Source organism: Bubalus kerabau, chromosome 5 (genome assembly GCF_029407905.1).
Source record: "Bubalus kerabau isolate K-KA32 ecotype Philippines breed swamp buffalo chromosome 5, PCC_UOA_SB_1v2, whole genome shotgun sequence".
NCBI classification, from domain to species: domain Eukaryota; kingdom Metazoa; phylum Chordata; class Mammalia; order Artiodactyla; family Bovidae; genus Bubalus; species Bubalus kerabau.
The window spans coordinates 19,982,497-20,000,279 of NC_073628.1; the positions used below are offsets into that span (position 1 = coordinate 19,982,497).

At 45.5% G+C, this 17,783-nt stretch overlaps 1 protein-coding gene across 4 annotated transcripts in view; it reads left to right on the plus strand.

Annotated features, from left to right (window-relative positions):
• The window catches only part of ETS1 (ETS proto-oncogene 1, transcription factor), a 138,549-nt gene that overhangs the window by 55,635 nt on the left and 65,131 nt on the right, over positions 1-17,783 (plus strand). The window contains exon 1 of one of the 4 annotated variants that reach the window (XM_055581204.1): positions 8,339-8,787. The exons of 2 other annotated variants lie outside the window; for them this stretch is intronic. In XM_055581204.1, the coding sequence (XP_055437179.1) occupies positions 8,706-8,787 (82 nt within the window). In that variant the 5' untranslated portion in view covers positions 8,339-8,705. Of the gene's footprint in view, positions 1-8,338; positions 8,788-17,783 lie in introns of those variants that run through there. One more of the 4 variants, XM_055581198.1, reaches the window with a different exon arrangement.

Consider the following 17,783-nt stretch of genomic DNA (forward strand, 5'->3'; position numbering starts at 1 on the left):
TAATGACACTGGATACCCTGGATTTGTTTTTATGGATATATGGTCCTGTGTATTCATGAAACTCAGATTCTGTGCACGTGTTCTGGGGAACAGTACACATGCAAAAAGAGACTTTAAACAGCAAGGGACTTGAATTAGTGCTCTGCGTTCCCCTTTCTCTGTTACTAGGTTCAGCATCAGCTAAGGGAGGACTCGTATAAATTCATTATAACCCAGTGATGTGGTGAAGTGGAGGATGCTGAAGTGAAGGGAGGAGTAGATGCCTGAGTGAGATATTTGTAGGTGACAGCTTCAAAGAATATTATATTTCCTGACTAGTAAGATGTTCTCCGTGTAACACACTTCATTTTTTTCTGGGGCCAATTCTGTGTAATTAGCTTGGAGGAAGTGATGTAAAATGATGTGTGTTCCTGATTCTCATGGCAGCTAAAAGGCAATGGTGGACCCCAACCAAACCCATTTTTTCGTTGATGTCTATGGTTGAAAATCAGCCTGTTTTCTTTGACAGCATAGTCATGACCCATCAGGAGACATAACTAATTTAGTGCAAGGAGGTGTCCTCTGCCATGGTCCAGCCAGCCAGAGAGGTCAGGCATCTCTCTCTGTCTTTGTGCCACCTGCTAGGTGGTAACAGCTCAGTTGACTTTCCCTATCTTGTCCTTCCCAATCTCCTTCCATCACATCCCCTATTTCACCAGAGGGGGTGCTATAGTATGGTCAGACAATTTTTTAAAAATGCATTGTTTCTGGGGACCTGACAAATTACAGTAAATTTGAGAAGGTGAAAGGGATGACACTGGACTCCCTATGAAGTGTCTAGCTCTTCTTCCTCACAAAGATGGAGAAAACTGGGTTCATCTCACGTATTCTCTTATCTGAGTAATGGATACAGGGACTCTGAATCTTACCTTCATGATAATCAGTGAAATAAAAGATGCAACTTAAGTTCAGGAATTTCTGAAGACTGTTTCTGACAATATGAACAGTATGCTGTATATAAATTCAGACCAATGACAAAATGACTGGTTTGTTTTTGTGGTTAAGCCAAACGCCATTTATTTTTTCACAAACAACTATATCCATGAATACTCATATGAAAAATAAAATGAATATGGTGACCTTAGCAATATTTTCCTTTAAGGGCATCAGAGGCAAGTGACGAGAACAGGAGAGTTAAACTTGATAAAGACCTTTTCAGTTAAAAAGAGTCACCTGTTTACCTCTTTATCTTAATCATTGGGTAACTTTGAGTCTCACATTAGACTGAAAAAAGAAGACTGATATTTGAGTTCAGAGATCTGTATTTGAAATTTTAGGAAGTTGTTTGTTAATTAAATAATTGCTGACATTTATTGAGCTCCCACTGTCTTGAGCTGAGCACCGGAGGTGACGACCAACTAATGGCCGTCTTTAGGGAGTGTAGGAGGCAGACATACATACTGAAATATTCCTTTGGGGTGTTCTGGGCACTAGAGGGCACCTCGTGGCGGTGGGGTGGAAAATTCTTTGCATAAAGAAAGTGCTCATGTCTGAGAAAGACTGAGAAATGCCCTCTGTGTTTGGTTTTCCTCTTGACCTTCCATTGCATCTTCTGTGCAGCTTCCTCCTTTCTGCTCTGAATCCTCTTCCAGCTTGGACCACCATTGATTTGTTTGATTGTTATTCCTTGACTATTGGCCGTGCAGGTCAATGAAATCAACTCAGGCAAGGTACCAGATACAAGACCAGGCCTCAGTTTCATTTTGGAAACTTGGAGATTTAAGTCCCAGAATGACAAGGACATAGAAATGCTGTGACAGTAACTTTCTGTGTTCCCCCTCACCCATCCTCCCACCGTTGTCAGAAAGGTGCCCTGTCCTGCTTCCTCTGGTAGCATCTCCCCTTTTCCTCTTAGAGCTGGTCTTCTTCTACTGCCACCTGCTTCCTCTGCCTAACTTGCAGTGTCGAGAACAGAATGAGTATTGCCATTTCCTACTCCACCCCACCTCCTCTCCTTCATCTCTAGGGTGGTAAAGGTTAGTCCTTTGGGGCAATTGACTTGGCATTTCCAAATGAAAGGGGGAAAAGAAAAGGGAAGATGCCACAATAAAATTATCTTAATTTAAGGTTCAGACTACAACTGCAGAGAACATCTGTTTTGAGGCCTTGTGTTGTCTTTGTAACCCAAGGGAAAAGAAGGGTGAGATCAGATGGGGGGACCCTTAGCCTTCCACCAGATGAAACCACCTGCAGTCTGGTTGGGGGGGCTCAGGATCCTGTTTTCCTGGGGTTCCGAGCTCCCCACCAGGAGCCTGGTTCTCTGCTCCGGCCATGATATCAAAGAACACTGGTTCTTCCACCATTTTTGCACATGCCATAGTACCTCTCCATCCTCTAGGGACCAATTTAGGACAGTTTACATTAGAATTCACACTTAACGCTACATGAACCCATCGGCTCCATGGTAGCCCGCATTCTGCATGACCCAGGCCCAGTCGGGGCCAAAATTCCAAGACAGGTGCTCAGTTCACCTCAAGGAAAGGAACTGTGGTGTGGAAAGAACCTCAGATCCTGTAGCCTTGATTGGCAGCTCCTCACCACCTTCTGTGTGAGCAGAAGTCTGAGCTGCTGCAAGAGAAGTACGTGCTGTCTGAACTGGTAGATTTTCAAATGTCGCCTGGTCTGTGGATGAGGCCCATCCATCCCACATTGTTGGGGCTGCAGATGCAGCTGAATGGGTCGTAATTACAGCCTAAAGAAACGGCAGACAGCGATGAGCCAGCCCAGACCCTTTCTCTCCTTAAGCCCATGCCAAGCTGTCTCCCGCAGGGAATGCTAGTGTGGTTACCCTGAAGCGTGCATGCCCGAAGTCAACACATCCAGGGCAGAGGAGACTGTTAGATTTCCAGAAATTGAGTCTGAGCATCTCTCTGTTCCTATGTATGCTGTATCCTGCTTCGTTTCTCAAGGGTGTCTGCGAACAGACCAAACCGAATGACAGTGAGTGACTTGCCCTGCAGTGTGGTATCTATAAACCCAAGGAGATGCCCAAGCCGTGAAATGACCATCTTTTCTGAACTGTTTGACCTTGGGCAGAATGACTTATTTGCTCAGAGTCATTTTTTCCTCTGGAGATAGCAGGGCTGAGAGTCCGTCTAACTACAACATGTGATGAAGCCAAGACCTAAGGTTTTGTCTCCAAAGAGGCATCACAAACATGATATTCCTTCTGAACCAGACATACAGCTTTGCTGTGACTTTTAAATACAAGTCTGCAGTTTCCTCTCTCGACCAGGCAGTACTGGAATATCTAAAGCGAGGTCCAAGTTGGGCAGGTTCTGAGGGAGTTGGTTGGAGAGATTTTTTAAAATTAGATATGATCGTTCTCCTAATCTGTCCATAAGACAGTTCAGGTAAATCGAGGGTCTACCTTACTCTGCAAAGGGGGTGGCCATGGAGAAGATTTTTCTGTGTGATTTCTCCTATGTCCTACCATCTATGTGCGTGTATGCTCAGTAGCTCAGTTATGTCTGACTCTTTGAGACCCTGTGGACTGTAGCCCACCAGGCTCCTCTGGGATGTCGCAGGCAATACTGGAGCTGGTTGCCATTTCCTACTCCAGGGGGATCATCCGTACCCAGGAATCAAACACACATCTCCTGCATTAGCAGGCAGATTCTTTACCACTGCCTGACCTGGGAAGCCCATCCTACCGTCTATTGGCTCTTAAAAGCAGTAAGAGTGATTAAACTTTATTTGAGCTCTTTTTCCTGACCTAGGCACCGTGCTAAATTCTTTCCTGCATTATCTCATGTAATCCTCCAAGCAACCTCACTTTCAACAGGGAAGGACTGAGGTTTGGGATTGTTTAAAGGACTTCTGTGGAGTAATTCAGCCGGTGAGTGGGGTCAAGCTGGAATTTCAGTCTGAGTCTTATTCCAGAGTTTGCACTACTCAGGCTCCTCTTGGTTTTATCCTGGAAAACTTTCCCAGAGCAAACAGGCCCCACGTCCTCCCCTCTCCGCAGCCCGCCCTCTCCTCCCGGCTTCCCCCCTTACTTATCGCTCATTGTTTATTGTACCTTCTAAACAATAGTTAATGAGTCTGTATTACACGGTCAGGGGAGAGCCAGCCGTGATTTTTATTCCCTGAAACAGGGATGAGGTTGTTACACAAAAAGGTTAAGTGGCTTCGTGAGGTCACAGAGCCAGCCTGCAGTCAGCGACAGCCCAGCTTGAGTCCCCTACTAGGGTTCCTGAACTGACCCTAAGGCCTTTGGGCATCCGAGTTTAATTAAGAGAGTTCTTTTCATTTTCTCCAGTTTTCCATTTTATGGCAGCTTGATAACGGTAGATATGGAAGCCCCAGGCATCTTTCTCCCTGTAGGGTGCTTTTCAGTGACTCAACTTATCACAGAGAAACCACTTGCTTTAGAGTTAAGCTTTAGAAGCCTGTTTCTGTGTTCGACAGGGTGACTGTTGCCTTTTTTTTCTCAGAGAAAAACAACCACAAACGCAAAGCGGGAAGGTTGTTAATTGAAAAAAAATTTTTTTTTTTTCAATCTTACATTTAAACCAGTAAATCATCTGTGAGTCATAAACTTGCTCTGGATTAGCCGTTAGCGGTCTGGATGTTTTTGCACCTACCTTTAATAAAGCGTAGTTTAGCTTACAACTCTGAGATTCTTCAGTTTTTGGTCAAGATTCGAGAAATAGACAATTTATTCCACTACACTTTGGAGAGGGACAATCTTCAGGATCTTCCAGGATTGTCTAAAATTAGGTGTATTTTTGTATTTATTTTTTATTGATACTGGAGTCCAGTGGAGGGAGAAGGATAAAAGAGAAACTTTATGTGTTTTACATACTCCATGTTTCTGAGGGAGTTCTTATAAAAAGTGACTGTTTTCTTGGTGTCATTAATGTCTGACTCCACACCCCTGCCCCTCAATGCCTGATGTCTCTTCTGAACCCTTCTGGCATGATATCTCTAGTTTGAGGAATTTCAGCGCTTGCTGGGTGTAATTCCCTAAGTTTTGGGAATGTTTGAAGATACAATTCTGTTTTCTCTCAGGTGTAGGAAGAACAGACTGCTGCATTACAAGCAAAAACAAAGTCATTCCTGGTTGATTTCTCTTGAGTGCCTTAAGAAGCAGATAGGGTCTTGAAACAACCTGCCCAAGGGGCTGGAAGGCAAAGCTCAGCTGACCTTGTTTTATTAATGGGAGAACTGAGGCACTAATGAACCAGAGTGGACAGGAGTGCTGGGGAATAGAGCTTGTGATCAGCCAAGCCAAAGGTCAGACCTAGAGGTAGGTCTGCATTTGTTTAGCTCATTTTCACAAGCCCTAAGTATCAAACTCACTCAACCTTTGTATTGAGAAGCTTTGGTGGCAAAGTAAAAGTCCCTAGTGACCAGGGAGGTGAGAGTTCACTCCTTACTTACTTGTGTGTGTGCTCAGTCTTTTGTGTGTGTGTGTGTCTGACTCTTTGCAACCCCATGGAATGTAACCCTCTATGTTCCTCCTCTGTCCATTGGATTATCCTGGCAAGAATACTGGAGTGGGTTGCCATTTCCTCCCCCAGGAGATCTTCCCTACCCAGGGATTGAACCCATGTCTCCTGCGGCTCCTTCATCTACAGGCACATTCTTTACCACCTGAGCCACCTGGGAAACCTGATAGTTCACAATTCAATGAGTATTTATTGAGTGTCTACAATGTGTCAGGCACCATGCAAGGCACTGTTTTTTAGGATATAGTAAGATACAAAGTGGAGGGCATGGCAACCCACTCCAGTATTCCTGCCTGGAGAATCCCCATGGACAGAGGAGCCTGGCAGGCTACAGTCCATGAGGTCGAAAAGAGTCAGACACAACTGAGTGACTAAGCACAGTACACATGATACAAATATCATCTCAAGTCCATAGGAACATTTAGAAAAAAATCAGCTTGTGTCCTACAGAGAATAATGATTTCATTTATCGAAATTATCAATTAACAAAGTGGGATCATTGCAGGCCTGATTGGGTTACTCAAATCCCAAATATGTAGAAAATACTATAACTCTGTCCATATTAAGTGCTCCTTGTCCTTAGGGAAGTTTCATTCAGATGGGAGGTTGGATGTATAACTTCTGCTAACATCAATATTCACAACTGGCCTCCTGCAGGGTAACTTTCCTGGAAGTCGGTGGTGGCCCCTGGCTATCTCCCAAACCCCATTCCCTGATTTGCACAGTCAAACCTTTCAAGCTTCTGGGCTTCAGGACTGGGTTATAAAGGATGACTGACAAGTTGAGCTGTCGTCATTGAGGAATTGAAGGAATAAACTTCCCCCACTGCTGGAGTGGACAGTGTTTTTGGATCTATCATGGCAGGCTCTTTGAGTGTCTAATTTGCAGGGATGGGGGTGGTTAGCAGTGTTTAGGCTAGCCTGGAAAGAAAGCTGAGAAAAGGACTGAGGGAGAGACAGGACTTGCTCTGAGAAAGCTGCATTTGAAATAGAATACTCACACCTGGATTTAAAAAAATGCCAGCATTTCCTTAACATAACATTGATAAAACAAAATTCCCCAAAGCAACTCCTGATTTGCACAGTTCTTTTTGCTGATGTATTCACAGTGGGTAAGGTGGGATTGGTTCAAGATCTCTTGCTTGGCTGCTCATTTGAATGTGCAAATGCACAATTCATTCATGCGCTGTTTCCCCCAGCTTTTCCCAGGATCTGATGGGTCTGTTCTTGTCATCTGGGGGCCAGCGCTGTTTTCTCATACCTTTTGGAAACACAGCTGGATGACAACAATCCTTCGTCTATCAGGCTTACCCCCGTACAAATACTTTACTCTGCAGAGTCACTGGAAGACGAGCATAATCTGAAGTTTGAACCAGGAGCCCGAGATTTGAGCTTTATCTTCTCTTCCTGGCTCCTTCCCTCTCTGGCTGTGGGAAACCTGTAAATTACTATACTTCAAGAGGACAAAACTGGAGTTAGATGAGGTAAGCAGGTGTGTTAAGACTTATCAGAGGCTGAGGTTACAGTTATAACCGTGTGGTGGGAGTTAAACATATGCTTAGAAATCAGGAAACAGGATTAAAAATAGCTTCCTCTGAGGTTGTTCAGAGAGATTTATGTTTACTCTTTTAGTTCATCAAAGATAGGTATCAATGCCTGGCTCCCGATACATGTATGTGTGTCTAGGTGTGCACCTCAGTGTCTACTGCTTGATTTGTTAATTAGGACCACCTCTCTCCGTTTATAACCAATGCGCCAGTGGCAAGCTATTAATTATGCAGGGGTCATGTTAGGGTATCCTAAGTGTCTGGGCTTCCCAAATAGAAAAGGGGGCTGAAATTGTGATTCTGTCATGGCTGTGAATGATGTACTTCAGAAACTTCAAACCACAGAGCTGTGCATCATGTTTTAGACAGTGGCAATAGGAGGATTGTCAGTTTTATCTAGCAGAGGAGAATTTGTGAAAGAAAACACAAAATTTTGGCCAGTGGTGACATAATTAGAGGAATAGAAGTAGGGAAACTGGAAGTTCAAGGAAGCCCAGGACTGGATTCCAGTTTGGGGCCCCAGTTCTTGACTTTCCTAATACTATAGAAGTCGTTGGGCCTTTCTTTTGGGGTCTCCAGGAGGCAGCCTTGGGCTCCATCCGTACCAGTGGCAGCTAGATTCTTATCAAGGGCAGCTCATTTCTTAATTGATCTCTTAACGATGACGCGGGTGGGCTCTGGGAAAATCGAAGGCTCCTCCAGCAATACAGCCCCGATCCCTGAGTCACTAAGCGGCCGGAGTCCAGTATTCCCAGAGCCCTTTGAGGACGCTGGCTCGGAGCCCCTTGCTCGCACGCACGCCCCTCCAGCCGCTGCCTCACGTCCTGTGTGTCAGTCTTTGTGAATGAATGATGGACACGCACTTGGAAAACTATGCCGCTCCCGGGAGGGGGCGGGAGCGGGTGACCAAGTCCTCAAGAATGTGTGGAGAATCAGACGGACTTTCCCAAACTGCCGGGGTGGCCCGGGCACCAGCCAGCCCGCCCGCTCCGGGCTCTTCTCCCCTAGGTAGGGGGCTCCGCGGCCCGCCGGCTCCGCGCGCGGCTCCCAGGCGACCTGGCCGCAGAGCGCGGAGAGCCGAGGGCAGGGCGGGCACGGAGGGCCCTGAGCTCCGCCCCGCTTCCTTTCGGTTTGGGCCGTGGCTGGTGATTGGCCGAGGGTCTCGGGCCCCGCCTCCCGGCCGCGCCCGCCTCTCGTCGCCCCGCCCCTGAGTCTCCCTCCTCCCGCCAGGCAGAGATCCTGGGGGTGGGGCCCGGGCGCGCAGATCCTCGGCCGGGGCCCGGCGCCGCGAGCTACGCCCCAAAGAGGAGGGGAGAGCGCGCGGGCGAGGGAGGGAGTCGGCTCTGGAGGGCGAGGGCGAGCGCAGGCGGCTGCCCGCGGAGAGGAGGGAGCCGGGCGCGGACGAGGAGGGAGCCGGCGGGGCGCAGGCTAGGCGGGACCCGGCGCGCGCGCACTTTCCCGCAAAGTGCTAACTACCCCGGAGAGAGTTCCGGGCGCTCACCTTCTGGGCGAGGGACAAAGTCAGCGGAAATTTGAGATTTTAAAGAAGAAGGTCCGATTCCCCCCGTCCCCTTTCCCCTGTTAACTCATTCCCATTAAAAAGAAAAACAAGAATAACAGCAAACTCGCTCTAGCCCCGTCTGTCCCCCCTCCCCACTCCTGGCACCATGAAGGCGGCCGTCGATCTCAAACCGACTCTCACCATCATCAAGACGGAAAAAGTGGATATGGAGCTTTTCCCCTCCCCGGGTGAGTGGTGACTGCCGAGACCCCCACCCCAGCCCTCGGCCTCTGGCCTGGGTCCCCTCCACTTCTCCCCCTGTGATCTTCCCTTCCAGGCAAGTGGTGCGTTTCTGCCCCAGCTGCTAAGCAGGCGATGCTGGTGGCAGCTGGAAAGATGTAGACAGGAGGAAGAGCTGGACTGTTGGTGGCCCGATACCCCTTTTGGGGGGTGGGGGGCGGGTGGTATTTATTTTCACAGCTGTGTTTTTGTGAGTAGTGGGAAAAAGCTTTTAGAATGTCCAGCACCCCCATTCCTGCTTTCTTATTTTTCCAAATGAGCGGGAACCCTCTGGCCTTATTCTTTAACGTTAGTGAGGGTGGACTCTGCCGCTTAGGACATCATCCCCTGACCCTGCCGACATCGCCCAGAGTTGGAGCTAGATGGAGAGCCCTGGGGAGTAAGTGCCCAAAGGGTGTCTAACTGGCTGGCCTTCAAGCACATTTTCAAATGTCCTGCCTTCCTGAGCTCGCCTGTCACATGTTCCTTTGCTGTCTAGTGTCTCTTTTCGGGGTTGAGGGTATGGAGATGGACGCAGAGCTGAAATGATCATCTTAACTCCGGGAAACATCCCCATTCTGTTTATTCAGGTTACTTCATACATCTTTCTAATCTGCCATTAATGTGTCCCTTGCTACCTAAGATCTGTGAGAAGAGGGAAAACCTCCCAACACCAAACGTGATTTTGGGTCTTTGGTTGGTGTGTTATCCAGCTCTTGGATTTGCAGAAGAAAGGGATAGGAAAGAAATTTCAGTTTGTCTTAGACACAGTTTTTTCTGCTAAGCAGTTTAATGGACTCTGGCACTCTAGAATTTCTGGAATAAATGCAGTTTGAGAAGAAAAGTTGCTTTCTTTCAGGATAGGAACTGCCAGCTGTCCTTAAGAGCTTCATGATTTTGGAGGTAAAGGTATATAGAAAGATGTAGAGGGACAAGCTGATGTTTTTGGAAAATAATTAATCGCAGTAACAGGCAGCTCTGTTGTATCTGATGATCAATAAGTTCAGCGGCTGCTCCTGGTTCTTTTGCCTCCACCGTAATTAGTTGCTTATTTTAACCCTTTCTTAATCTGTTTAAACTTTCAACACAAGCCAAGCTGAATTTTGTCATTCGAAGATCTTTCAGAGACCTTAATGAAGACATAGCGGTGGGTGGTGACTTCTCTTAGACCCCCTAACACTCAAGCCCAGGGTTTCTGGGTTGCTCCCTGGGAGGTACAGAAAGACTAAGACTGTTATCACAGAGATGCTGAGATGAACTAGAACCTCGGAGACATTTCAGGCACAGAGAGCTACAGTTTAGAAATGATGCTGGTGTGATGGTGGCCTTGGGGGCAGGGGGCGGGGGCAGTGTTAAAGAAGCCAGAATAAATTCTCTTAGTCCCAATTGATGCTAACCGTTTATAGAGGAAGTGAAAGGAGAGTTCCCAGCAAAGACAGATCTCAACTAATGCCTCCTTTTCCTAAGTATGGCTTGTTTATATGTGTGTTTATGGGGAAGAGACAGATTTGGTTGTCTGGGAAATAGCGTGTGGATCTGTCAGTTCAGAAACCTACAGTGGATTTGGCTTGCTGGGAAGGAAAAAGGGCCCCCTAGCAACACATGTTTTAGATCACAGTAAACAGCGGAAGCATTTTGGGGGAGTGTTTTAGTAAATATTAGAGGTTTTAAGTAGATGATGCTGTTCTGTTGGTTATTGATAAAAATAAATCCTGAGCGAGTAACTGTTCTTAGCTTTCCTATCTGTAAGATGGGAACAGTGAGCATTATGCTGCAGTCCTCACCATTATAATAAGCAAATTTACAGTGTCCGTCCTTTGCAAAATGGTTTACATGCCTCTGATCCGATTTTGTCAACAGCCTTCAGTACAACAAAATTTCAGCTGATCGAAGAAATTGGGAAGTCTTCAGCCATTCATTGTAATGAGATTTGATTTCTGGCGCTATCTTGGGAAAACTAAATAGAGAATCTTGAAAATACAGAGCGAATATAATATCTAAATTTGAGTTCGTTTTCTTTTCTGGAGGGTTAGTAGCATATATGTGACTATTATACCCATACCTCAGAAAGGGAAATAGAGGCACAGAGAAGGTAGGTTACTTACCTAAGAATGTCTGGTGAGCCAGCAGCTCAAGTGAAATATATCCCAGTTTCTACCTTCTCAGTGTACAGAGTTGCCTTGAGTAACACTGCAAGTTGCTTCTGTAAAGCTTGGCAGAGAAACTTCAGTTGAGACTTGAACTTGCAGGTGCAGGGGTGCAGGAAGCACTGGCCAGGGCTGCTGGCTTTTGTTGGTGGGAAAAGACACTCACTGGCAAAGTGGGGATTTGCTTTGCCTATAAGACCGTACAGGACATTTTAAAAGTTTAACTTCTCATAGCATGGCTTTGTGTCTACAGCTGTGACTTAAATGTTTGCCAGACTGATTCTTTGGCTTGTTTAGTTTCTTAAATGTGGAGACAACTATTTGGGGGAACTTAACTGGTTTCATTAATTAGACCTGCTATCACCTCTGTGCCCCTCCGCCCGGCGCAATGTATGAGAGCTGGAGAGAGAGGCAGGAGGGAGGTGGGTGTCCCTGCAGGAGCCCAGGGTTATTTGCCAATCTCAGTGGCTAGGGTCTGATCAAGAACTTTTATTCACTTTTATTCTGGATTGAGGCCTCATTCGAGTTTTGACAGCTTTTAGGGCCAAATGAACATATACTTGGAAATAACACTGGCGTTGAACTTACCTTGTAAGTGTAAAGTTGCATATATCACTTTGATTGTAATACATGATTGCTGGGTTCTCGGAGCTTAAATGGGTTAAAACAAACACGACCACAGAGAGTCTGTGGCGTTCCCACCTGGTGTGGAGTTTGCTGAGAAGGGGTGGAGGCCAGGTGCCAAAGCAAATACATCCCAGCCGCTTAATTTTTTCTCTCCTTCCCCACTTCACCTTCTTGGTGAGGTGAGCAGTAATGCTCAGAGAAGAGAGGAATTCTGATTCTGAATGTTTGGTCTTTTACAAGATTGAAAGCATCAGCCCCCTTCCTACCCTAGAAAAGGCTGCCCATCCCTCTGACCTGTTTTGCCTTAGGAGACAGGAAGAAGCTCCCTCTGTTCCCAGTGCCTTCGGTCAGTCTTTGTAACTTCAACTGTGCAGACAAAAAACGCAGAGCTGCCTTGCTCTTAGGATAACTCTTTCACCGTGTTTCCAGACCCCCACGGAGCATTCTCCTTTCCGAGCAGGGTCTCTGGAACCAACTTGTGTAATTTTGAATCTCAGTTGTGCCACTTACTAGTTTTGTGACTTTGAACAAAATCTCTCTGTTCCAGCTCCTGCAGCTGTCAGATGAGTACGATCACCGTTCTACCTCATAGGGTTGATGGAAATAAATCTGTTACTGTATGCATATCTTAAAACAGTGCTGATCTGTAATAACAGCACAAAATGACCTTGGTGACTGTAGAGTTGGGGGGGTGGGGGGGTAGCTTGAAGTGTTTTATAGAGGCTACAGCGGTCTTACGCACCTCCCCTAATCTCTTACTTGAGAGGGAAAGAAGACTGAAGTTAGAGAGGACCTTTTCACCTGCCTCACTGAGATCTCACACTCTATTCTGTGTCCCCAACAGCAAACTCAGTGAACCAGAGGACGCTCAGAGTGTCAGGGCATCTCTGGGGCTTGGCTGTCAGTTACAGGCTCAGGGACTCAGTTACTGTGGGTGATGGAGGTTGTCAGTGCTGCCTGGGAGCAGAGGCCAGGGCACATTTGTAGGGTTGATGGAAATGCAGAGATTTTCAGTTGTGAAGGGTTGAGAGAAAAGCATCATGTCCAGTTATTATAAAGTATCTCACATCTTATTTATTTATTTGGTTGGCAGAAGTTGCATTCCTGGCATTTTTGGTTGGTTTGTATTGCTGTGTTGTTTTTTTTTTTTGTCTCTGTAACTTTTTTTCTTTCTTAAAGAGACCAGACCACCCTGTAGGGGGATCACCTCCTCCTAGGAGACAGACCAGCCCGAGATCTACCCTACCAGAGCTCAGCTTGCTCTGGGCTCCATCAAACTCTGTGCAGAACTGAGAGCTGGTTAGTGTAGGTCAGGATATTTCGTGAAAGCCAGGCTCCCTATTGCAAAGAGCACAGATAACTCTGCGACAGCGACAGAAAAATTACAGTCGTCACTGGTTTGCAGAATGAATCACCCAGGGCTGTGGTGGCATTCCCTGAGTTCGCAATGAAGGTAAATTCCAGCCATTCCCAAGTTGTAGGGGGTGTTTCTGAAACATGTATTGAACCTGCGTTTTCAACCAGGCTCTTTCCCACGTCACACCCCGACTCCAGGGTAGGGGACGTATTATCATATCCCTTGTTTAGATGTGGAGGAGGGTATTCCAAGATATGAATAATTTCCTCAAGGCTCAAGGTTAGAAATTTACAAATTGATGAGCCTTGCGGAGCATTTTATATTTTATACGTTAGGTAAAACACCATGTTCTTCACAGAAAGCCAGGGAATTAAAAGAGGCCGTACTAGGGGGGCTGGTGCTTTGGGAGTTCAGGAGGGCAAGGGTTCCCTGTCACCCTGCATGACTCCTCTGAGTTAGGGGCGAGGGCCTGTCTGTCCTGTGAACTCCCTCCAGGGCCAGCAGTCCAGGTATGTTGCTTTAAGAAGATACGTAAAGATTCCAGTAACGCTTGCCTGAGATCACCAAGCAGAGAACCAGATTTCTTGTTTTTCCAATGCTTTCCAGACGGAGTTCCTTTTCTCACAGGTGAGGACGGGATTGTGTTTACTTCCAAGGTTGCATCCTTCCCGGAGCTTCCCCATTCGGCCTGTTTTACCTCTTTCATCATGGACGCAGCTCTGCGTGGATCTCACTCACAAACAGGGTGACGAGAGACACAGATCAGTAACTAGCTTGTTTTCTTAGTACAGATGTAATTTAATTTTCCTTCTTGTAAGGAGGCCAGAGGTACCTGCTTTTGTTGTCTGTGCAGCAAATACATTTTACTTTTTTTTCTGCCTAAAGTGTAGCGTTTTCAAGCCCATGTCATGGGTCAGGGCATGCTGTTTTTGTTGTTCAGTTGCTAAGTTGTGTCTGACTCTTTGCAGTCCCAGGGATTGCAGCACACCAGGCTTCACTGTCCTCCACTGTCTCCCAGAGTTTGCTCAAACTCATGTCCATCGAGTGGATGATGCTATGCAACCATCTCATTCTCTGCCACCCCTTCCCCTTTTACCTTTAATCTTGGGTGTATTTTGGTAGAAGGAGGGAAGTTGAGCCACAGGATGCTACGTGAGACCTGCTCGCCTTGCACGGCCCACAGCTCAGAGGGAAACCAACGGACGCCCTGGCAGCTTGTCCATGGGTGAGGTCTTGGTTCCTCAATCACTGCCTTATGGGGAGCATTTTCTCCATACAATACCCCTGGGGCCCCACAGATATCACAGAGAGCAGTTTGTCCCCATGTTTTTATCTGGCTGCTGTAGAATGAAACATGAATCCCCTTGCTCAGACGGAATCTCTGATGGGATTTACCACCCTATTCACAGCATTCTGGGCATCCCTGGTGGCTCAGCGGTAAAGAATCCGCCTGCCAGTGCGGCAGAAGCAGGTTCAATCCCTGATCTGGAAAGATGCCCTAGAGAAAGAAATGGCAACCCCCTCTAGTATTCTTGCCTGGAGAATCCCATGGACAGAAGAGCCTGGTGAGCTCTTCTCAGTTCATGGGGTTGCCAAGGGTCGGACATGACATAGCGATTAAAACAACTCTCAGCATTCTTGTTTTTTTTACTTACAGCTATTAAGCTCTTCTTAACTCAGGGTTAATAAGACAGTCCCCCAGTCTATCATGCTTCTTTGTCATGTGTCTACAGCTCCATTTTGCTGGAGTTGGGTTGAAGAGATCTTTTTCTAGAACATTAGTACATGTTTTTCAAGTTGGCAGAAACAGCCTATTTCTACTTGGCCACTTCTCTGAAGCCCTATGCCTATCTGTGTTACTGTTTTCTTTTTAATTGTGTAGTTTATAGTCTCCATGCAGATACAGAAAGAAATTGGCCTGTAGAGTAGGTTACAGCAGATCCAATTTCATTGGCAGGGAGCCATGCTTACAGAAACACTCAAAATATTGCTGTTTGAGCCATAAGTGTTTATTGATTATTTGGCCAGGTTCTTTATATTTCCCATGTTCTTTCCAGTTTCTGCCCCTTGGGACCAGGCTTGTCACTGGGCACTGAAAAGGTGGCTTCCTACTGCCCATCAGCTGGTCTCCATTGTCCTTTTTCTGTAGCTTTTCATTCTGTCTCTGAGAACTGTAAGATATTGGCCCAGATGGTGCTTTAAGACCCAGTGCAGCATTGGAAAACTGTAGGCTATTGGACTTCAGATCTTGATGGTGTGTTCTTAAAATTTACCATCCAAACTGGGACACTTTTCAGAGTATAAGGGTGCTTTTAGTGATTATACCAGAATGAGAGGTAAACGTAGAGTAGGACTCTCCCCGGAAACTGGGTGCACACCACGTAGACACTGATTTTGGACAACAGTATTTTTATGATACCTGCTCTAAGTTGCTAATTTTAGGGTTTTAGGCCATCCAGAGTGAGCTAAAAGGACAAGATTGAGAGTTTGAAGAAATTCAAGTTCTGTGTGGTTTCCCCCAGCCGTGAGTTATATTTTTAAATGTGTTTTTGACACATAATAGAATATTTCTCAGCGCCTGGGAAACAACTAAAAATCAACCTCAAACGCATTCGCTCGAAGCATTTGAAACCTCTCGGTAGCTTTGGGGAGCTATGCTGAGCTGTTGATTTCTACTTTGCAAGATTCTGCGGAGGAACTGTAAGCTTTAAGCATGTAGGGTGTGTGTGTGTGAAAATGAACTTCTGAGTAGGGGGAAATACTGGCATTTCCCCCTACTTATTTCATTTACACATGTGAAGATGATGACATTTTTTGGTGTAATGTTTATCCAAGATGAGAAGCTTTACATTGGGATAAAAAAAAACCATTTTTTTTTTTTTTTTTGGTACCATTAACGGGTAAAAACAAAGGGTAAAAATCTAAGCCCTTCATTTTTTAGGATGGGAGGAAGGGAATTGGTGCATTTAACTGTAGTATCTCTTTTCTCTAAAAAAAGAAGAGAAAGAAGAGAGGTGAGGGAGAACAGAGTAAGAAGTTATGAAAGGAGTAATGAAAGAATGATAGGAAATAGCATAAAAAAAAAGAATTTAAGTGGTATTTTATAGACTTTTGGGAAAACTCCCATATGGACCAATCATGGCGCTTGGGTAGGAATTCCAGTCCAAGTGCTGGGAGGGTGGTCTTGGATCTGCTGTTTCCACTCTGTCTGTGTCATCTTTTCTGAATACTTTATATCCTGCACAGGTCAGGGCAACCCAGATGGAATAGTCCCTGTGCTCCAGGGGCTTTCATGGCCAGTAGTGCAGGAGGACCATTACTTGAACTTGTAGAAGTACATGGGGGTCAATGATTGTTTATATTTTCTGTCTGTTGGGTGCTTTCTTCCAACACTTCTAGGCTAGAATAATTTCTTGGGTCAGCTTCAGGGAGAACATGGGTATTTCAAAAGCATTTGAAAGAGGTGCTAAAAACACGTAGAGGATTATTTTAAATAGAATAGCGTGGGGAGAATGCTGAAAGTTTGGAGTGAAAGAAAGGCTTACATAAATATGAAGAAAAATACCTTGATTGTAGAAAGAGAAGAGAGACAGAAGTGTCAGGTCAGGACCCGCGTGAGAACCTTTTGCATCTTAGGATGAATTTTGCTTTTGAAAATAGGGAGATTTTAAGAAAAGAGCAGTGTTATTAAAGAGGCTTATGAGAGAGCTGTTGTCTTTTTTATTTTTTTTTTTTTTGGTAGCATTACTTTACCTCCCACTCATACTGTTAGTTGTTAAAACCTCTGTATCAGTTTATCAGAATAAGCGTTAAACCTCAGAGAAGATGACAGAAGCAATCAGGTACATATTTTCAAGGTACAAATGCAAAATAAGAATCTAGGTCAGGCCAAGGGTTCCTAACCCTGGTGAGTGAGTGTAGATACCTGGTTTTTTAAGTGTGTATTTAGAAACTCCTACTATGTGCTGGTATTATACATGCACTGAGTTAAAGATATTTTTGTGCAATTACAGTTTTGTACTCGGATAATCACTATGATTATCCGTGAGAGTGTGTGATTGAGTCTGATGTTCAAATACCTTTCAGAAAACCCACTACAGGGAATTTTCTGTGGGAAAGTTTCCATGTGTTGACTTCTATACTTCTAGTATTAATTTTTCTTTCTCCTGTCTATTTGAGGTTCCCTGCCTAGGGTTTTTTTTTGGGGGGGGTTATACATTATTCATTGGTTATCTTATTTCACTAAAATGCTAATTAAATGCCTGGAATGCAGTGAGGATTTATGAATGATAAAGGGAGACCTCTTAGCCTCCTAGGATTACATTTTGTGTTCTAACTAAGTCACATGTCCACTCTGGGGGACCCATCACTGCCAGGAGAGCCAGGAAGCCTGGATTCTAGCCATGGTTTTGCAACCATTTGTCTATGTGACCTTGAACAAGTAATTTCCTTTTTCTGGACCTCAGACTCTTCATTGGTGAAATAAAACTCACTGGAGAAGACGACCTGTAAGGTTTTTCTTAACACAGATAGTTTATGACTCTAAATAATATTTGAAATAACTCAGGCTGTGAGAGAGCATGAAATGTCATTCAAGAGGTAAGCAAAAACGGGGATATTTTTCTCTGGATCCCCAGATTCTGTTAATCACAGTTCCATCCTTGAGATGATTTTGAGTACATCTGCAAAGATTACTGTCCACCGAAAGAGGCAATGGGGGTTGTCCCAGGCCTTGCTTACAGTTGGAAAAATGCATGTCTGGGGTGATGCTGGACCAGGCATCACACCTCCCTCTTGGTCCCCATTCATGAAACAGCTTGCTATTTCCATCAAC